This window comes from Chelonoidis abingdonii, chromosome 2 (assembly GCF_003597395.2).
Source record: "Chelonoidis abingdonii isolate Lonesome George chromosome 2, CheloAbing_2.0, whole genome shotgun sequence".
Classification (NCBI taxonomy): domain Eukaryota; kingdom Metazoa; phylum Chordata; order Testudines; family Testudinidae; genus Chelonoidis; species Chelonoidis abingdonii.
The window spans coordinates 272748786-272772488 of NC_133770.1; the positions used below are offsets into that span (position 1 = coordinate 272748786).

The 23703-nt window shown below is 36.8% G+C and overlaps 1 protein-coding gene across 4 annotated transcripts in view; it reads right to left on the bottom strand.

Moving 5' to 3' along the window:
- The window catches only part of CSMD3 (CUB and Sushi multiple domains 3), a 1318842-nt gene that overhangs the window by 500584 nt on the left and 794555 nt on the right, over nucleotides 1-23703 (bottom strand). For all 4 annotated transcript variants that reach the window (XM_075063193.1, XM_075063192.1, XM_075063195.1 and 1 more), the window contains 2 exons: nucleotides 4861-5043; nucleotides 3340-3666 (listed from right to left, as the gene is read on the bottom strand). In XM_075063193.1, the coding sequence (XP_074919294.1) occupies nucleotides 3340-3666; nucleotides 4861-5043 (510 nt within the window). The remainder of the gene's footprint in view (nucleotides 1-3339; nucleotides 3667-4860; nucleotides 5044-23703) is intronic.

The following is a 23703-nucleotide window of genomic DNA, read 5'->3' on the forward strand; positions in this document are numbered from 1 at the left end:
GAAATTAAATGTCTTTGTTTTCCCTGGAATTCTGTTTATCTGGCCCAATGGTCCTGACTGATGTTGAGCATTTTGACGCTTAGTGAATCCCACTTTATTCCTTTGGGCAATCACTTGTATCTACCAGTCTCTATGAGCCTGATTCAAAGTCCACTGAAGTCATTGAGAGTCTTTTCACTGATTTCAACAGGCTCGGTATCAGATTCCAAATCCATTAGATGACACACAGACTACTCCTAATGACATTTTTCACAAAAAAAAAAAACAAATAATAATAATAATAAAAAAAAAATCTGCGCACAATATTTTAAAATTCTGCAAAATGCTGCAAGTTTTAAATGTCAATAAATAAATGCAGAGACTCCAGCATGGCAGTGGGGAGCACAGGCCACTGGCTGCATGAAGGTGAGAGATCATCCTGCAGACTCCAGGTGCACCAGGTGTGGGGCAGGCAGGCTCAACCAGGCAGAATTCAAGTGTGAAGAGGCTCAGTGGTGGTGGGGGGGATCCAGGTGTGAGGTGAGAGGATTGTGTGTGGGACAATCTGGGTGCAGGAAGCTCAGTGGGGATCTAGGTGTGAGGGGATCTGGATGCACAGAGACTTGCTGAAGGGGTTCCAGGTGGAAGGGCATTGAGTCTCTGTAGGGGCTTCCAGGTGAAGGTGATTGGGGCTCAGTGGAGAGGTCTGGGTGTAGGGGGGCATGCTTTATGGGGCTGCTCTCACTTCTGTCTTTTGCAAGCATAATGCTAACTTAAGAGCCTCCCTTTTGCTCTCCCTCGCGCCTCCCCCCCCCCCAAAAAAATTCTACTTTAAACATAACCATAAAGAAGAATTTTAAAATATAGACATTGAAAATTTATTGCAAAATGTAAAAAAGCACTATTATTTTAAACAATATTATAGTAAAATATATGCCAAATATGCATTTAGTAGAGGTTACTAAGGTAATGTTCTCACTGTTTTCATATATAAGAGCAAATGTTCAGATATTATCAACACATGCTGTAAATGATTGCTATGTGCTGAGGGACACCATAATCAAAGCACTCTCTTTTCCCACCATTTTTTTCTTTTTTCTGGTCAGAAATTCCAGTCTTGTTTTGTTTGGTTTTCTTTCTCAGGTGCATGATATATCTACAGGCCTAAAAATAGGGTCCCTCATTCTGTACTGTCATCAGGCTCAATTCCATTTAAATCATTGAAATAATTCCAGGGAAAAGGAGGTGTAAAAGGGAGAAGAGAACCAGGCCCATAGTCTGGTGATTCAAAATAGTTTTATTCACTTGGAAAAACAAAAACAAATAATGGAAAAATCCCCTATAAAGTAAAGGTTCCTATTCAGACTGGATTTTTTCTAGCTCTTGGCAGAGAGCAAACCTTCTCTCCATCCCCCACCATTATACTTACAGTAAATTCAGGAGGGTCCATGTGAGTTCAAACATAATCTGCTTTACTTAAAAAAAAAAAAAAAAAGAGGACTTGGGAATGATTTGATAGTTTGTATATTAATATACAATAGCATGGACTTTTCTCAGGATGCCTTTTCCTGTTTTAAGGATTCATCACTTTAATGTAACAAATTGTTGGAGAATGAAAGTTGGCATGCTTGACTCCCAGAAAAGTTGGTGTTTTTTGTTTGTTTGTTTGTTTTTAAGGCTAGTTATAAGTTCTGCAAGTTTAAAAACATACAATAATGTTCTGCTGGAGGCTTGCAATTCTTTCAAATACTTCAAATTTTTTTTAAGGAAACTATACAGATATATGAACAAACCTAGAAATTGTTACTTAATTTATTAATCTTCTTTATGTAAATCCCTAGGAATAGAATAATCTCATTTAAATTTAGGTTTAATAAGATGTGTAATGTACACTTCAGTCAAAGAAAGACACAATCTGAAATACAAAGAGATAGAAAGCCAAATGCAGCAATTTTATATAGCAAGTTGCTATGACATATGTCACAGCTAACTTTAATGGTGTGAAATTACACTTTGACAACTTATTGGTGACAGTATTAGCCACCAGTGTCACTTCGGACAAGCAGTAAACTCCCATTGTTATTAATTGCTTAGGCTCAGTGTTGACAAAAAACAGTACTTTTTCAGCAAGGCCAATATGAATAGACATTTTTTCTGACTACTATACTTATAAGACCTTGAAATATTAACCCATCAGCTTTCTCAATGTTTAACGAATTGCTGTTGTCCCTGAGAAAAATATAATTAACAAACAGTTATGCTATGCTAATTACTCTGCATCTCCCTTTTTGACTGCAATCTTAATACAGAGAAGTAGTTGTAAACAAGCAAATTAAATCCTTCAGAAAAATATTAATAGTTATGACTATGGTTATACCCCAACCTTGGACACGGATCCTGCAAAAGATCCAGGATAACTTGCAATGCATAAAGTTAAGAAAATGTATATGTCTTTGCAGGAAGGGAACCTTAGAAACGATCCTGTGAACATTTCCTCACATGGGGTATCATTAGGCTTTACTTATGTGACAACAACTCAGATGTGAGAACTTAACCTTTACTCAAGGTAGTAAAACTGTAGTCTCAATACTATGTGATTGCAAAATCAGGCCCTTAATCAATAGAGGAAATACATTATAGTGAAGGATCCCAGAATACAACAAAGGATAAGAAATACAGAGTATGCTAACACATTATTTGTTTTAGTGTGGTAGGTGGGAGCGCCTGTAATAGGAGCTGTATAAACAAGTAATAAGGAGACAGTGTCGTCACGACAGACCTCACATTCTACATTTGTGATAAGACATTATGTGGGTGAAACAGATAAACAGGGAGGGATGGGAGTGAAGGATAACAGTATGAAAAGCATGTTTTGCACAGTAGGCAAATTTAGTCTCAGCTTGTCCCCTGCATGGTATTACCAGCTGGCTGACAGACTGACAGTCTAAGGGTATGTCTAGACTACAGTCACAGGCAGTGACTGCAGATTGATCAGATTTACGCGACCTACTTTTATTTTTGCTAGTTTGAGTACTGGAGCAGTGAAGATACAGCTGTGTGGAGTTTCAGCAGTGCCAGGCTGTACAAGGCCACTCATAACCCTAGGTAATTCCTTGCAGGGCTACCCTATGCTGAAGCATGAGTTGACCAGTTTCACTAGTTCAGGCCTGGAGCTAACTATATTACACCTAGCACAGAAATGTTTACTCAAGCTGCAGTCTCAGTGATTGCAGTCTAGAAGTACCCTACAACAAAACACAAAAAGACGGGAAGCAGGATTCAAGCAAAGTACTCAGGGAGAAGACAAACCACACATTTGGATGTACGTACTTTACAAGTCCACACTGAAAAACTACTCACTGTTATAAGTGATGTTAAAGCCACGTCCTGACATTGAATGGTCAGCTTGAAATTCCAAACGCAAGATATGACTGTTGCTGGTAAGATGCGAAGGAACCTCAGCACCAGTGAAAGTACCAAGTATTGGAGAATCTGGAGAGTCACCATCTTTAACTGCAAGGAAGTCAAATTGAGATTCCAAGTCAAAGTCATTAAAAGAGAGATGAATTCTGCTCCCTGGGTCTGAGATTATTGTCCAGATGCAGTTTAAATTATTTCCATATCCCTCTGGGTAATCAGGTGAAAGAACTGTTCCCATCGGTGCAGTGAAATTAGAAAGGCAAGGAACTATCAAAAGAGAGAGAAAGAAATTAGAGAACAGAATAGAACCTATTTTCAAGAGAATCATCTCATATTATCATCTCTTCCTAAAATTCCCTTAAGACGTGCTTACTATCACAACTGAAAAAGCCAATGTCTTTGGGACCAGCTAACAAGCCAAAGACGAACTTATTAATTTAATTTTTTGTTTTTTTTTTTGTTTTTTTTTTTGTTTTTTTGGTATCTTCTCACTGCTTTTGTCTCTACAGGCTTCCTGCAGAAAGCATCACCCTGGGCTATATAGAACAGTAACAGGATTCTGGAAACCACAGCAGTCCTCATGTTTTATCCATGTTCAACAGTCCTTAATCTTTGGCACCACTTATTTTCTGCTTTAGGGAACTGTTTAGATGAACAAACCTCTCACTGAGTACATTAAGAGTCAGAAGGTCAATTCTGCCATTCTCATTTGTAGCTCATACATAAGCACAAGAATTAAACTAGCCACAAAGAAAAGGTAGACTTATTTTACTGCTATCAAGACAATATTTCATGTCTAACCACACCATTTAAGCAATATCAAATTAACTTACAACAGTGAAAGTTAGTGATGATGCTCTTAATATACTTGGCCCATAATATTTTATGTAAATGTAAGAGAGAGATATGTTGGTTACTATATATCTATATCTATATATATTATATATATCATAGGTGAAGTTTATTCTGCATAATATTATTGATAGACAACTGAAATATACACCTCTATGATTATTTAAGTTCTAAAATATATTCATGCATAATGCATGGAAAACATCTGTAAATAATTTAAATGCCTTTGACTGCAATTCAGCAATTTCTAACTTAATTTATTTCATCAACTTATAGTAGTTACTATAAAAATATCTTACTCATAAAATATACAGCCTCCTAGAAAATACAGTATGTTAACAATAACATTTTATACGTAGGCCCATAATAATACTTCCTTTTAATAACTGCTAGAGAAAAAAAGAGAAACAAATATTTAAAGTGGTCATAGAATATATATTTGGAAAAGGGGTCATAGAATGTATATTGTGAAGCTCTCGTTAAATAAGAGTAAATTCTCCATGCCAGAGAAAAATAACTGCATTGTACTAACTTTGCAGTTAATCACACAAGCAATTACTCAAGGACAGGGTAACATATGTTGCATTAAAAAAAGCATTTGGTACTCACAAATACAAATTGGAATGTTTGCAGACCACTGGTTGTTCTCCTGACACACAATGGATTTCTCTCCAATTAGTTCAAATCCAAACTGACACTCAAACCTTAAAATGTCCCGGTTGGAAAATCCATCCCCTTCTCTGATACCATACAATGGTGTTCCAGGATCCCCACAGCTTTCCTTTTCAATTTCTGTTGAAATGGCAAATAAATGTCAATTTTATTTCTAGAGGAATCAAACATTTTCTCCATAGCCATGCACTCACATCTGGAACAAAAGTACCTATTTTGAGCAAATGAATATCACAGTACATTGTTTATTATTAATAATAATTAATAATATACAGGGCATGAATCTGAGTTGCTTTCCATACATAAAACTCCTAATCAAGTTATGAATGTTAAGTATGAATCTTGGCAGGATCAGATCTTCAAGTATCATTTCACGAAACTGTTCAAAAATAAAGAGGGGGACAAAGTGGTCTCTCCTTACCTCCTCACAAGTGATTGTTATAATATGTTTTAATCGTTATGGACCCAATCCTGCAAACCCCTGCTCACATGAGAACTATTATTTGTTTTACAATAATGCCGACAATTCCCAACAGAGATCAGGGCTCTACTGTGCTGGGCATTGTACAAACTGAGGCACCATCTGTGCCCAAACACAGTTTAAATCAGAGTTTCTCAAACTGGGGTCGGTGTTTGTGTAGGGAAAGCCCCTGGCGGGCCAGGCCGGTTTGCTTACCTGCCCCGTCCGCAGGACCATCCGATCGCAGCTCCCATTGCCCGCGGTTTGCCACTGCAGGCCAGTGGAGGCTGCTGGAAGCAGCAATCAGTAAGTCCCTCAGCCTGCTTCGCTTCCAGCAGCTCCCATTGGCCTGGAGCAGCGAACCGTGGCCAATGAGAGCCGCGATCTGATGGACCTGCGGACAGGGCAGGTAAACAAACTGGCTCGGCCCACCAGGGGCTCTCTCTACACAAGCGGCGACCCCAGTTTGAAAACACTGCTCTAAATTGATCTCCCCCATGCACATTGGGTAAATGGTCACCCACTTCTGTGATGCTGCCATCTCCAGCATCCAGCCAAGATCCCATGGGGAGTTCAGTGCAGAATAGGGGGATTCTCTAAGGCTAGGGAGTGCCTGGAGTATGGACAGTGGAAATACATTAGTCCTCCAGCAAGCCTTAGAAGGAATAGAGCATAAAGTTAATGCAGCATGAGTTAGTATTATTTTTTTCATGACTCCTCTCTCCACCCACCCACCTGCTACAGACAGACAGACACATACACGCGTGCGCGCGTGCGCACAGGCAGGACACCCCAATACTTTTTGCACATGCACATGCCATACACACACAAACCCTGGCCTCTTGAAAAACAACCACAGAAATCAGTAAAACTGGGGACAAAACCACTGCCTACTCTACAAGGAAGAGTGTGGGAGGTTGAAACCCCCCTGATAGAACAATGACAGGAAATCTTTGCAAGGAGATTATTTTGGAATTTCTCTCCACCAAACCCTCCTCCCCCATCACCTTTCCAATGGGTATTCTAACAAGATTGGTAAATTGGATCATGGTTATTTTGTATTTTTCTAATATTCATATTCCCAAATTATTACACCATGCAAATCTTGGCAACATTCTTTAACTGTAGTAAGCAATGTGATGTTAAAAATTTGATTATTCTAAATATTAGAACTGTTTTAGATTATGTTGGCTATTTAATTTTGCATGCTATACTTGAATATCAATGCCTACTCTGACATCTCTGACATATTTTAAGAAACTAGCTAGCTGATTATGCCAAGGTTAGGGAAAATTTGGAGGAAAAGTCTAGATATATTTTGTTTAAAATAATATTTATTCTGTAACATAAGGATACTGCCAACATCATCTGGCCATTTTTGCCCTGCGAACATGCCCGAATCTAACATTTTGCATGAGTATGCCCATTGAACTGAGTGGAACTACTGGCATATGCATCTTTGCAGGGTTGTGTGTGTATGCATGGGGGAGGGTTATATTATAGACTTTCCCCTGTGCTCTGACTCTGCCTTTTTAGAACATAAATACTACAGGATAGGAACCCTTTTTTGGTTTTGTCCAGAGCCTAGTGAATTGTGGGTGCTGCCAGAAACAAATAAGTAATACATATCGCTAAGAGCTCGGTCTAGAAATTCCCCATTTTAAAGATCTTCATAGCTTCTTTTTCCCTCTCTTAAGGTGGGCGCCTCTATAAGGAGCATAAACCAAAATCAATGTTGAGTTTGTATTATAACTCAAAATATTTACTAAATCGATGCTCTTTTTATCTTGTTCTATTTGATTATGGGCAATGAGAAATGAAATAAACACCTTGTAATTTGTTTACCTGCTTTCTATAGATTTTTTACACAAAAATGGGGAGTGGGGATTGATTAAAAATTTAAAGAATCAGCAATAAATGGTGTATGTTCTCCTTCATACACACAACTCATGTAAATGTTAAGACTCCGTCATAAAGAAAATATACAAGCTCAGGCACAAATTCTATTCACCCTCCTTACCACAGTGATGATGATAATGGGGAAATAAAATTATAATACACAAAAAACAAACAAACAATAAATTTCTTACTTGCCCATAAGCTTTATAATTTTGCCAAGCTGTGTTGACAGGCATTACTTGAGTTTATCAAAGAGGAATATAGCCCCAAGTGTTTACATCACTACAATGTTTATGTATGAAAAATATTTTACCATCTGACAAATGATTCTGACAAATTTCATATTGTTCTCAGGACATTTTCCTTTGGCTACTTTCCCCAAATCCACAGAAATCTCACATTGTACAGTAACTAGTGGTGTTCTCATATAACTTCAACTATAGTTTGAATATATATTCTCTTATTTGTTTGACTTTTGAGATGGTATTTTGATCCATCTGTACAAAGTTTTCTTTCACCTAAGTAACAAGAGTTTGCACAAGTTCTGCAATATCTAACATCTGAGTTTGAACTCTCGATCAGGGTTGCTGCTGTGAGCTGGTCCAGCTCGATTTTCCTCTGCTTTCTCTTTGATATCACTATCACTATCTGAAAGGATTAGAAGTCCTACCTGGTCAATTCTGAGAGCTCCTAGGAGATGTCATTGGCATAACATAAAAACATGCTATTTTCTTCAGTGCCATGTGGGTGTTCCAGTAGATTTTTAGCATTTATATCTCTAGATTTATATTTTATTTTATGATAAGAACTGGGATGAAGTTAAGCACAGTGTTACGTGTACTAATGATTTAAAATTAAATAAAACAAAACCAACACATGGCATCCCCCCCTTTATATCCCTAGAGGCGCGAGCGCACACACACACACACACACGTTCTTGTGTAGTGTTCCTGATTGTATTGGTTGATTTGAGAATCTGAAACTGGATGTAATCATGTGGTCTTGTTTAGCTCTAGCAGGAATCAGAGATAGATGATTATTCTTTGTTAGTTTTAAATCTGTATTAGTGGTATCCAGTTTTATTTTGGGACTGGCAATAAACAAACTCCAAGAAAAACCTCTATACCTGCTGAGCTCCTTTCAGATGCTCACAGTGTGAACAATGGGGATCCAGTTAATGGTACTAATTTAGCTTTAGCTATAGTCATTGAAGGGACAAATAATAAAATTTGTGTCTCTTGTAATGTTAGATATGCTATCTTTTGGTCTAGCTTTCCTAGGATCCTTATCTATTTCATTTTCCTGTACAGAGCAGAAGTTAGGTAATCTAAGAGTAGAATTTCAGACTTACAGAAATGTACTGTCCCATTAAAAGAGAGAATGACATAGACTTACTGATTTCCAAATCATATTAATTCCTGTACCGCAGATAATAAACATATAACTATAACAGAGGATGGAAAATCAGTTCTAATATATAATTATTTGCTTTATTAAGGTCTCTATTAAAATTTTATAAAATAGCAATAATTTAATACTTCTATCTACTTCAAATAGACATGCTAGAGGTTAAAGAATGACCACACCACAGCTTAAGTGGGGGGGACATTATCTGGGTTTCTGGGGGAAGTGTAGCAGTGCTTTACAGCTGCGAGGAGGAAGATGATCAGAAGCTGCTGCAAAAAGAGGGGTGGGGGTCAGCACTGCGAAGCTGACATCCCCGGGGAACGAAGTGTAAAGGGCTTGAAAAGGGGCAAGCTTGGGTGTGAGAAGCCCTTAGGTGACCAGATAGAAGGGTATGTAATTTTGCATCCTGCCATAGCATATGGGGCACCAGAGTTATTTCGGGAGGATGAGGTTCACCTTCGGTGCGGACAAGTTTTTGGCTGATATAAAGGAGGAACATTTGGTGATGTCTGGGAACCCAACTGGGTTTGTCGGGAAGGCAGACAAACTAACTGCTGAAGCCTCCTTGTGGTCGATGTCCATTGCAGGTACGCCATAGGGAAGGCATCCAGTGACCAGATAAATGGCCTGATTAAAGGAATGGAATGGGGGGAGGGGGTGTTGGGGCTCCTATGATTAGCATAGCAGGGAGCCAACCCCAACCTTCACCCTCCTACAAAGGGGAGAACGAGAAGGGAAAGGTAAGATCCCAGCAATGAATTGGCTGGGGGGCCTGGATGGAAAATGGTGGGAGGGAGGGGCTGTGGAAGACTCCAGGTAGTTATTGAATGAACATGGAGTTGCCTGCACTGTACATTTTATCTGCCCCGGAGTCCCAGACATCTAATAGTAAAGCTGTGGTCTGATTAAATCCATATCAAGTGTCTCCTGTCCTTCTTTCGATATAGCTGGACAAAGACTCCATGCCTCCCATCTTAAGTGTTTTTAAAAATTCTATCATTCTGTGATACCAGGACCAGTAATCTACTAATTCCCACTTACAGGGGGAAGCTGGTGATCCAACTTCTACTTCAAATACTGTTGTTGAAGATCACAAGAATAATTCAGTCACTACGAGTAATTTAATCGTTAGTTTTATATTTAATCATTAAAAAACTCAGACACAGAGCCTCACTCAGCAAAGCTATTCTTTCTTCCAATGACATATTATGGTATTTCAGATGTTACTCAAAATACTATTTAATAAAAGGAAAAAGTTATTCTATATTACTTAAAGAATACTGATTGATCCAGAATTAAAATATATTCTACACATGCTATGTCAGTTGTGGTGCCTAAAGGTTCTGATTTTGAATCATGAATATCCAATTGTTATATTCTCTTTTACATAGAAGTTATACAATAATGATACAATGAAGTAACTCACACCTACCTAAGGCCTGATTTTAGGCCAAGTTACCTACAACTGAATCTGAGACCTTTCTAACTATATGTTATCTTATGTCCTTCAAGAGGAATATCGGTTCTAAGGGAAGAAATAAATAATGTCTCTCAATGTCTCCTCACATTCAGACCCTAAAGAGTGATCTGTCCTTCCTCCACCCCTGTTGTTTAGATTTCTATTTAACACTTTGAATTGGCCTCTGTTAAACTAAAACACTAATAACATCAGAAATAAGACGTAATACATCAAAAGGTCACAAAATATACTTAATATCAGAACAGATGTTTCACTTCATCTCCTAATAAATGACACAAAAACATACACAAAGGATGTGACAATTCATTTTCTCTGTGTACTCTCAGGCAATAAATAATTCCTTGCTAAAAGAGTCAAGGTCCCATCAAAGTGAAACCATAAATCAGAACGCCTCTAAAATAAACATGTCCATAATTGTTTTGGAAAGGAAATATTTATTTCTTATCTTTGAGCAAACTAGATGGTTTCATCACTACCATTAATGCACCTCTTAGCGATGTGCAAAGGAATAAATGAGTTTAATAATTTGTCTCACAACTTCCCCTAATTTATAAAATGAAGAAAAGTAAACAATGTTTTAGCCATTTGGGGAACAATACAAATCTAAGGCCAAATCACATTTTATGGCATTCCTGTTAAGGCTTAAAGTGTTCAAAGAAATGCTTTTGTAATAAAATAGGGATTTGTATATTTGAATAAGGTCATATACATATGACAAGATTTTTACTAAGAAAACATAGATTTTGGTGTATAAAATTACAGTGCATGCTAATATATTAGTATATCTAGAAATGTTGCATAATGACTAAGTATAGCAATTTTGAAGTTATACTAGAAGACAATATTACTAAGAATTAGCACTTGTGCTGCTAATGTTTTGAAGTATCTAGGACAATGCTTAAAATAAACTAGAATATTCAACCATTTGGAATTAACATATGGGATTTTATAACAACTTGGATATTGTCTTAAAATTAGAATAAAAATGGGAATGACTTATTCCTGCTTTTGGAATTGGAATGGAATAACACCGTTTCTACTCTTAAGGGAAAGATGAGATAACCATAAATGTCAGAAGAAAGGAAAATAAAGCTTCCAGAAGATGATTACCAAGTTACAATAAAATATTTAGAGAAAACTTTATCCTGTTGTTAAATCATTCAAGAAGAATTAGCAACTAAAAACTGAGCCAAAAGACTGGTAAACAGTTCTGTTACATGTATATTTTAATTAACTATGTAAAAGATGAAATTAAGGAATTCCCAGGGCAAATGGAAACCTTGGGAAATCTTCTGAAAATTTTCTGAATCTCAAATGCTACAACAACACCACGTACCTCCTGGATAGGTAAGAAATGTACAATGACAGTTTGACTTGTCTAGTTAATGAATTACCCCCTGTAATAAAAGGAAATACTTCCCCAAAATGTAAAAGAACCATGGAAAAATGCAAATGTGTAGTTTCAGGGTAGGCCAAACACCCCAGTGCTACCAAATGGGAAGATAATCCCTAAAAAAATGATTGTCCAGCAAAACATATGTCTGGCAGATCATGTTCAGCAGATCAATGTCTGATTCAAAGAAAGCTGGCCCATTCCACATAAGAAGTGTTTGTTTAACTCTCCCAAACAGACTATGATTTTCTTTGACTCAGAGTCCTTTATGGACAAGAATCTTTTACCCTAGGATGCTAAATTTCAGAATCCAACTATAAGCAGATTTCGGGAAAATACATTTATTTCCCTGAACAGAGAATCCTAAGTCCCACCACAAAGATGATGTATGCACAATAAACAACACAAGGGGAGGGGGTGAGAAATTCCATCTGCTTAAATGTGCAGAAGATTTAGGAAATAAATGCTTATTGCTAAAAATTCCATAGGGAATTTCTGTGCTTCAAAGGAAGTCAGAATTTGGCCTTGGAGGGTATAATTAATGCTTTCTTAGAACACTGGAGTTTAGAGCTATCCATAAAAGCAGACTCTTGGTCTGGTAGGAGCACTTGATTGAAAAATAGCAAATTAGTAAACTTAATTTTCATAGATACTATTAAGATAATCTGATTTCAAATGAATATCAAGAAACATTATACTAGAAGTAGGAACGAATGTAAACCTTAAAGTATCTTATCTTTGTGGAAAATTCTCCTAAATTATAGGATTTGAATCTGACAGCACTGTAAATTAAATTGATTTGGTGTTGATTTTAAGTGCATTCTTTCACCTGCAACTGTCAGCATTTTGTTCACAGTGGTCATATGACTTTTATGTAGTGCTCAGCTCACTTCTCTTGGCTTGCTAAATCATCTATCTTTCTGCTTAAAATAACTAAATTTAAAACCTGTAGTTTTTTATGAGTTTAGATGAGTTTAGTTTGATGAATACATAACTAAATCTCAGCTGTATATTTGTGAAAGTTTGTTTCGTGATTAATGTTGACCACCCTGCACCTTTAAGCATTGGGGTGGAGGGGCTCTCTGGCTGGGTGAGTGAAGGGAACAGTGCTTTATGTTTGGTGTGGGGGAGAGAAGATGAAAACTGCTGCAAAATGGCACAGCATGGGCACCGACTCATCCCCTGGGAATACACAGTTTAAAAGGGGCAGCTTAGTGCCTAAAGCCTTCCTTTTACAGCGACCAAGACTCAAGCAGGACACACCCTTTCTCTCTTTTAGGTGGTAAAATACTAGGTTTGGTCAACACCTGCTGTGGGCCCTACAGTAGCTGCCCCCTTTTTAGGGGGTCTGGGAAAGAATCTTTCCCTTACAACCATATTGCCTTCTCCACAGCAGGTTTCAGGAAGGACTCTGTTCATGCATGGCATGACGGGCAATAGGCCATATATCACAACTCATTATGTAAGTGTGGGGCAGATGTCCAGTGCATATACTCCGTAGGAAAGGTATACAGTGACTGGATAAATGGCTTGGAAAAGGATTTAAAAAGAGGTGTTCGTTAAAGTAATGAACAGGAGGTAGTTGGGGACTCCTATGATTGGTACGGTAGGGAGACAACCCCCCATTCTTATAGCCCACCTTAACCCTCCTACGAGGGAAGTGTGTGTGGATGGTAAGGTCACAGGAATGGATTTGCTGGAGGGACATGAATGGAAAAAGAAGGGGAAGTGGTAAAAGCCCCCCACGTAATTACGGAATTAACAAGGGGTTACTTGCATTGTATACTATTATCTGCTGGGTAGTCCGACATATAATAATAAAGTTGCAGCCAGACTAAACCCATGTCAAATGTCTCCTGGCCTTCTTTTTGCAAAGCCAGACAATATTTTGTTGTCTTGTTTCAACTCAATATGTAGCTTTAAGTGCTACTGAGCACTAGCAACTTTGTTAAATCAGTATTCTTCTCTACCCTTCATTTTATAATTTCAAGCCCCTCAGTCCTGCTGCCTTTGCATGTGTGAATAACAATTACCTGCTGTGGGATAAGCACACTTAGGTCTTTCTCCCTGATATCATTACATGGTGTGTGAGTGATAAAAGCTATCTGCTAACATCCAAACTTCACCTCAGTCTCCACTGGTGTGTGTTATAAACTTTAACATACTTTGACATTGACTTTAATAGTGTTTTCATACTACAGTTATCTATTGTGTTAACACTTTACACTCCAAAATAGCCTCATTTTCATGTTTGCTTGTGGAAACTGAAATAGTTACAGGTTTGTACAACTTTGTTTATTCCAGTTACTAAGAGCATTATTCTCTTTCATTATTTTTTCTACATATTAATCTTGCTGGTGTTTATATAACTTATACATATGTGTACTTTGTCTGTGATCATTTGTAGCCAAAAAGTCTATCTCTTATGAAAATTAACTGAAACACAAAAGTACCTCCCTCATATCTAACTTAACTTTTCTAACTTTTTCACCCTGCCTAGAATTAAAAGTGCAACCTTATTCAATAGTTGCTTAAACTGCATTACTGTCTTTCATCGTCTCCCTGAGTACATGAAAATATGCATAGAATTACTTGCCCTGTACAATTTTATCTGCCAGGTATCCCAGGTATTTAAGAACAAATTTCTGGCCTGATTAAAACCATACAAGTGCCTACTGTCCTTCTTCCAGCATAGCTGGACAACAATCCAATGAACTGTTGGATTGGTTGAGATTACCTCATATGCCTATAATGGCATGAAAAATTCTTTAATGTTTCTTAAAACTTTTCCTGTTATGAAGAAGATTGGAATTCCTAATAGGATGTAGCCTATGCTTCTTTTCAATGATTTCTATATGGAACATCTCTTTCACTTTCATGTTGGATTAATAGCATAAACTATTTTTATTAATAAGCATCTAACTCATCTTTTTTTAGGTTTTAATATTGTTTTTAAGTCACTTTCTACTTATGTCTTGACATATTTACTAGTAAATGCATTTAGAAGCTCTTTTTTTTTTATCCAACAAATGTAATTTTCATGAGGCAGAATAATCTAGTGCTTGGAACAATGGAATGGGAATCAGAGAAAAGAGTTTTAACCATGACCCATCACTCACTCATTGTGTGACCTTGAGCAAATCATTACCTAATTGCCCATATGTAAAATGGAATAGTAATATAAACCCACCTTTGCAAAATATTGAGGTTCTCAAATGAAAACTGATCTAACAAATGTAAAGGGCTATTATTATTATTTATAGCAACAAATGAAGACAGAATCATAATGTGTCAATTAGAAGGAGGATAAACTCAATGGCCTGGTTCTGTAATAGACAAACATGCGAGCAGACAAATTGCAAAATTAAGTGTGAATAAATAGTTGAAGAATAACAGCTGTGTTTTCTGAAGATGTGGAGGATAACAACATAAAAAGGTTTCTGTAAGCCGCTGACATAAGAAATAAGACAGTACATTATTTTTGTAGCAGCCTTTTTTTTCTTTTTTTCCCGATAAGATATTTTCACTAAATAAGATATTGACAACTCCTCTAAGTGCCATTTTCCTACAAGAATATGGAATGAAAATAGACACGGTACTTTTTCTCATTAGATCCTGGAGTGATGACACTGCAGTATAGTCCCTGCAAATACACCAGAGCATATTTGACCACAAAATAGAAAACACCTTACTTCTGAAAGTACTATACTCCCATTGTCATGGATAAACATCAAAAACAATTTTAAAAATTCAAAATAGAGCTGATGAAATAATTTCTATTATAATATATTTTCTAGAAAATACAAGAACACACTTTTGAAAATTATTTTTGCAAATAATGTTCTCATTTGTAATGTCCTGAACTACTAAACTGCTCTCAGCCTTTGAGGCAACCAACCCATCAAATAAGCAAGACAACAAAATAAAAAAAAAATACACTGGGTTACAATCCTGGGTGCAGAACTTTCCTAAAAGAAGAACCTTCCCTGAGAATGCTATGATTTCAGAATAAGTCTCATCTGCCCTGATTTATGGACCTAAGGGCCCCACCACCAAGTTAAAACATTACTGTAATTTATATATTTTATTTTGCTTGATTTTATTAAATATCTTACTAATGCACCAATTATTTATTATAAATATGCGCACTATGCACATGTAAACCACATGCAATTTATGCTGGGTCTGTTTATAGATTTGTATATTTTAACATGTGAACCCTAGGTCCACAGTATATTACATACAGATTAAATCAGATAAAAGAGGTGAATTTTATAGTATATAGAACTGTTTAAAAATTAGAAAAATAATTTTTCATACAGCATAAAAATATTAATTAAAGAGATAGGTTTCTTCCATGTGGGTTTACATGTCAGTTTTCACAATGGCTGTATTTGTTGAAACTTGAGAATAATGTATAGTCACAATATTGTTAAAACAGCAGACGGGTCAGTTACCTCACAGGCCCTATGGGCACAGTAGTGATGGTAAGGGCTAAGTGCTCCTTGCTTATACTTTGGTCACCACCACAATCAAGGAGAAGGAATGCTAAATAACCACAGAGGTCCAACTGACCTACTTACACTTCCTTTACCAAAAGAGGATCATATGCACCTCCTACTTCATAGCCAGAAGGGCCAGTGTGTCCACCTGACATGATAAAAACATGTTCTAATATTACTCCTATTATAGATAATATACAGTGGACATTTCCTCAGAACAGGACACTAAAATGTCAAGGAAAAAGAAGCACCTCTAAGCATAAAGAAACCAATAAATATAACTGAAACCTAAGGCTTCTGGGTTGAGAAAACAATATTTTTTGCTTTTAAAAATTATTTCACAACTCCAGATGACCCCTGGAAATCAAATAGAATAAGCTGTTAGAAATCCTGTTGACATTATATCACAGAGAGATATGCCAACATTTTTAGATTAAGCACTTTTTTTTTTCCTTCCAAAGGGCAGCATCTTGCCCTAGGTATGGTGGAAATTCATCAGTGGTCAAAAATATTATGTGACAATCATTAACACTCTCCTTCAAATTCTTCTGTATCATGGGAGCATCCATGTGTGGATGAAGGATACTTATACAGAAAAGAAGCAAGAGACCTACAGAGTGTTTCTGAAGTTGCTTGAAACACCCGTTAGCTTGGAGATCGGCTTGTATAAAACTAAGAAATATGTAGTCCTATTGCTCTGTAACAAGAGAATCTGGAAGCCAGCAATCAAGTCATGCATGGTTTATTAGAGCTTCAAGAGAATTGAAAGAGTTCATCCAAGAATATTCAAGAATATATAAGAACAGGTAAGACATTATGCTTTAAATGCTTCATCTTCTTGATAAGATGTCACTTAAGTTACTGAGCAGTAACTTGTGTAAGCTATCTTTACAATTCAGTAGTCCTCAGAATGTTGCTTAATTCACTTTTGTCTAATGTTTGCTTTTTGATCCAAGGACTTAAAACCTGCAAACAATGAGATGTCAATTTGAGTTTTAAATAATTATACTAGTTTAAAGAAACATGAACTGACTACAACCATGATTTAACATTTTATTGTAATGTAACAAATATCAAAGCAAATGTGTATTCAAAGTATATTTTTCAAAACACATCATAAACGGATCTATGGTACCTGACCATTGGTGATCAAATCTATATTTATTTATAGCTGTAACTTTCCACACTCCATAAAGGGGGCAAAATGATTAATCTCAATTTTTTTTCTTCATAAAACAGAGAAACAGATAAAAATGGAAAAATAATGGACTTTTAATATTTTCAGAACTATCACGTTGTTATATGTTTCTTATTTGAAGTATTCTGTAGATCTCAAATCTATCAGTGATACACCTAAGGGCAAGTCCAAAGCCACAGTAGCTGGGCAGGAGTCAAATCAGTTCAAGAATGTTCTTGGTTCTCTTATTCCCTGTCCTGGTGGAGGTCAGGCATATTGTGGAGGTGACACACTTAGGCCTTAGGGAGAGGAGATGGTTACTTGCTACACAAATGCCTCTTGACAGAGTGGGACTGGATTCAGACCCTAAAGAGGCAACTTGTCTGTCCTATTCTTTCTGCTGAAGGAAAATAGATGAGATTGTGATTCTCATAAGAGAAAACATTTTTGGAAGACAAATTTTAGCACAGATGCAGAGAAGCTACGGTGTTTCAGAGAAATAATATCCAAATACAGGTATAAAAATTCAGAAAGGTTTAGTGTAAATTCATTTTGTTTCACTGGCTAAAATGAATGGAAATATGGAAGATAACCCAAAGACATTTTGTCATTAGTAAAACTGGAGACAGAACAAATTAAATATCATAGATGTTATTTCTTGAAACCAGACAGATTGGGTTTACTGATTGGTAATAGGTAAGAAGGAGAACAAAATCACATGTAGTTCAGTAAGCTGTCCTTTCCTGAACCTACAAAATGTATGAAGTGGCCTATTTAGTACTTCAGTTATTTATACCTAATATTGCACCACATATTCCTGTATCAACTTACAGAAAAATGCTGCATATCCTGGAGTGAAAAGGGCACTGTGGGTTTGATTTCCAAAATTAGACACATATAATTACAAACAAAAAACTGGCAGAACAAACGCATACCTAATTTGCACATGCAATTAACATGCCTGGCACATCAATTTCTGTAACTGCCTGTAAGATTTGCAATTAGTTGTTTGTACAATCATTTGCCTACTTTGCACATGTAACTTGGCCAACAATGTGGACAAATTAGCCATACTGTATACGCCTAATCTTGAAAAGCAGGCCCAAAATCTTAAAGAGGGGAAAAAAAAATAAAAAGCAGTGATCAGGAAAAGAAAAGTCTTGAATTTTGAACCATGAACATATGTGCATCACAAGCAACAGGTATGAAACATATCTTGACGATATGTAAAAATTCGTAACAGTAATCCATATATTTTCTCCCTTTACAAAGCAGTGTAATAGACCTTAATATAGAATGATATTCTGATATCCTTTCTATAACATTTTAAAAAACATATAGAATTCTATAGAGAAGGAATTTCTTAGTATGATTTAAAAACTATACCGTGAAGATATTATTCCCTATTATATTCTATAAATTTTGAGGGCAGTCTCTTCAGAACCCTAGTTAATTTATATAAAAGACTATTGGTGTAATTCCTACTGGGGGAAGATCTTCAGCTGCTTTCAACTGTCATAGCTCCATTAATTTAAAAAGAGCTACAACAATTTACACTATCTGCAGATCTGCCCCCAGAAGGGTAATTCCAGCCAAAACACTAAACAGAAGTGCTAACATTCCATGAGAAAGCTGGAGGCAGGATATTATTATTTTCTAAAGAAATATATTATTTTTATTATTATATAATATATCATTTATTATTTTATTATTAATAATAATATTATTATTTTCTAAACAAAACATACAGGAAGATAAAGTTTCTCCCAATTTAAATTAAAAATGTTGGCCCATATTCAGAAAAACAATTTACGCTTAACTTCAAGCATGTGCTTTGAAATTTAAGGACATGCTTAAATGCTTTCCTGAACAGGGATACGTTTCTGAATCAGGGCATAAACTAGACAGACAATATAGTATAGTACAATATAATACTGGGTGACCAGAGGGTAAAAATAAAAATATAGACATTTAATAAATACACGTATGATTAATTTGTGGCTTCCACTATCTTGCACAACATAGAAAGTTAAATAAATTTTGGTTCATCAAAGTTTAAGTGAAAGAATCAGGCAATTTGTATTTAGATGTGATCTTCAGTTCTTCATTCAATAAATATAACAAAATATGAAAAAAAATTAATTGCTTCTCCATTCCTTGAAAATTTAAATAACTAATCTCAATGCTAACTATAACTATGGTGTGTAATTTTGTATTCTTCCCATTGATTAAACACACTATTTAAGCATATTATTTACACTAATTGCACTTCCTTATCAGGACATTTTTCCACATCATAATTATGGATTATATAGATTAACATATATTTTGTGCATTCCAAACCAACTCAACATATTAAATGTAGATTCAATACAGCAGATGGGCAATATTTCAGCAAACTGTTCTATTTACTACAAAAGGACAGAGCAATTTTAAAAAGCAAAATATTTAAATCTTTTTTATTTCAACTCTTACATTTATCACATTTTCTATGCTGTAAACCCCTTTGATGTGTTAGTGTCAATTTCAGGTGACCTAATCTAGTAGTAAGATAGTCTACTGACAAATATATTTCTTACTTGTACTTGTTAATCACAGTGTAACAAAATCCAGGGCCACCCAAAAACTTCCTGGTTGTCACTATGTTGCATACTGTGGTCACTGGAACATCACAGACACAACAGCAAACAGATCACAATTTCTTCTGAATTGTGTGTTCAAAACTGTTTGATGAAAAGTTTTAGGTGCATGTATTTCAGCCTATGGATTGTTCAAAAATATTTTTGTATTCATTATTTGAATTCTGAACTTTATTTATTGGGTATATATGTTACATGGTATGTTTTTTTTTTCTGGATTCAATTAGTGTAATTTATAATCTGGTTTCTGGTGGGAAATACCGATGATCAGAAATGTAAAATCCCTTTCAGCAAATATCATGCAATATTCACTTAAAATTCATTGGTTCCATGAATAATTTTGCAAGTACATTTTCTTACTATAATATTTGTGGAAGGTGAATACGAAAGCAGTACGAATACAGTAACAAAAAGTTTGTTTAATAAGATGGGGAAAAAATGAGTCTCTATTCCTCCAGTATTCAGACAGCTCTTTTTAGCCTGTAACTACAACTAACAGTTCTGAATCGACCCAGTTGTACACATACTCAGCAGCCAGTAAATGGCAACAGAAACAAAAATCAATAAAGCATTAATTAGGGATGGTGTGACAGACTGAAGGGAGCGAACAGGTGAGCCTGCATTCTGATCACTCACACACCAATTAGTTCCCCAGAGAAAGCTGATAGAGGTAATTAGAGAAGCAGGCTGGGTGAGAGAAAGAGCCAATTAGACCATCAATCTAAATCTGACAAAGAGGCAAAGGAAGGAAGTGTTTGGGGGAGAGGAACAGGGCTAGTTGAGACCAGCCACACAGGCTTCAGAGAAGGGAGACTTCTGTTCTCGCCAGTCCTGAAGAGAGAGCCAAAAGCACAGAGGGGAAAAGAAAGGCTGTGAAATCTGATCTCTCCTGTGTACTTTTACTCTACACTAAAGGGTAAAAGTATACAGAAGTACACAGGATTTCTCAAACTGGGAGTCCAAACCCAAAACGTGGTGGCAAGCCTATTGTAAGAGGGGTCGTGATATTGCCACCCTTATTTCTGCACTGCCTTCAAAGCTGAGTGGCCGGAGAGCAGCGGCAGCTGGCTGGGCTCCCAGTTTGGAAGGCATTGCTGCCACCAGCAGCAGCACAGAAGTAAGGATGACATGGTATTAATAGCGAAATTTGCCATTTATGCTATGACCATTCCATGAAAAAAGTGTATCCCATACTCTTCCTTCTCTGTTATGTGTGATTTCTCTGTGATTTAAGTAGATACCTAGATATCATAAATAGACAGTTGCACAGGGACTGTCACGGTGTTGGTAGAGGGAACTCAGAAACAAACTGCCGTGTGACTGCACAACTAGTGAAGTCTGTGCAGTTTCTGTGTGGTAAGAAGACAGGGGCAAAGAAATACCCATTTACAAACGAGTAGTCATTTAGCCCATGCTGGTGACACTTTATAACCAGTACAGTATAGTTACCTGAACATATAAATCCCTCCATCCCCAAGCACATTAAGTGGCTTCTACAGAAACAAAAAAATAGAGATGGCTCAACTGAAAAGTATAGGAAAGGTAATGGGGAGAAAAAAGATAGGAAGTAATGGATCTCTACCAAAACGCTCCAGATCGATTAGAAACAGCACCACAGCCTCCCTGACATGGAGACAAACAAGAGCTTTTTACAACCATACTACAAGAGGAGGATGACAAAACAACAAATACTTTAGGGAATCCAAAATAGAAACACAAGTGCTGAAGCAATTACAAGGAATGTCAACTGCTGTCAAAGCAGGCATCACTATTTTCCAAAAAGTTTAACAGAGTCTGAAATCTGATTAGCTAAAAAACTATGAGAGCACTACTGCCTTAAAAATGAGTAAAAGAAATGAAGTAGCTGGAGCAAACCCCAGATGTTTCAAAAATCACTGTACACCAGAAAGAAGGGAAAGTAAGAAACTTAAAGTTGAAAGTCTGACTCCACTGAAGTAAATGACAAAACTTCCATTGATTTAAATGGGGCCAGGTTTTCACCCATAGATTTTGTTACATGAAATAAATGCAATAGTGGACACTAAAGCATATTGCAAAGTAGAGAGAATACCAAGAAGTTTGCATCCTAAGCCAAAAACAAGAGATATCATATAGCTATTGTAAAATTTGTGAAGTTTAAGTATAGAGAGAAATTATTAAAACTGGTACTCAAAATAGTGTGGCATACAAAATAAATTGCCTTTGAGTCCTTCCTCATGTGACGAAAGAGACAAGAAAGATTGTATGTGTGGCCTCATTGTGCATTTCCATTCCTTAATATAAATATATTTCTTTAATGTTTATTTCCTGGCTATGCCGAAAGAATGACAGGAGACATTAGATATGGGTTTAATCAGGCCATAACTTTATTATTGACAGATGTCTGGAACTAACCCAGCAGATAAAACGTATGCAGTGCAGGTGCAAAATTTATGTCTCTCCAGCAGATTCGCTGCTGGGACCTTACCAATTCCAGCCAGTTCCGGGAGGGTGAGGGGAGGCTTCCACAGCTCTCCTACCTCTCCCTTTTCCTCCAGGTCCCTCCAGCAATTTTCTTGCCGAGACCAGGTCCCTCTAGCAATTTCCTTGCTGATTAAGGTGGACTATAATATAGAGGGGGTTGGCTCCCTGCTGTACTAGTCATAGGAGTCCACAACTGCCCCTGGTTTGTTCAGTTACCAAGCACCTCTCCTTAATTTCTTCTCCAAACCACTTTTTCATTCTTTTGTTCCTTAATTTATGGAGGACCTGCACTGAACATCTGCTATACAATTAAGTAAAGAGTTGTGACATATGGTCTACTGCCCGACATACTATGCATGAACCGAGCCTACCTGAACCTGCTGCGAGAAGGCGAAAAACCCCTCACTGCACCTGCCCAATATGGTGGTAAAAGAAAAATTACTTCCCAGCCCGCCTTAGTGGGGTGGTTAGTGTAATGCCCACAGCAGATATGGCTAAACACTCAGTATATCTGTGACCTAATTAGGGAGGGAGGATGGGTGCTGCTCAAACTATTTGGAGTAAAGAAAGGAGGGGCCAGGCCCAACTGACCTTTTTTAAACCCCACATTCCTATGTGGTTAGTCATCCACAATGCTGTCTGCTCTTTCCAGCAGCTTTATGTCTTCCCTCCTCCCCAGACCAGAAAGCATTGCCACCTTCTCCTGGCCAGCCAGCCAAACTCCTCCCTACTTAAGTGCAGGATGGTGATCTTTAACTTTGAATCTCCTTGTTTGATAATTCTTTGTTTTGAGTTAATTGCAACAAATCTGTGATATATTTAACCCTAAATTATTGATTTGTACCATCCACCTTAATTCCATTTTAACAGATTTTTAAAATCTAATTTATTTAAAAAAAAATGTCACACAGACATATACAATATACAACAGAAACCCAAAGACAATGTTATTATATGATAATTTTAAGATATGAAGTATCAACCTTAAATCATGTTTTAATTTCAATGTTTATGCCCACATCCACCAGAACTTTCTCTCTGTTTTATGTCTCTCTTCCAAATTCCTCTTCTTTTATAATTTCCTAGATTTTCTGCAGAAATCCTCCCTGTGACTGGAGCCCCAGGGGACCCAACTGAGGTCACTTGGTTAGGGTGAAATGCAAAGAATGGGGCAGGCAATCCCCAAAGATGGTGGATATTCCAGTACTTAGATTTATCAACCAGCACAAAATAGCTTCTATAATACCTCACTGGTTGCCCAGCAGCCCACAACACAGTTCCTTTGAAATAATCCAGTTTTAGGCCTCCACCCAGACACCAAGTGGAATATGATGAGGATTACTGACAATCTTATTCATCA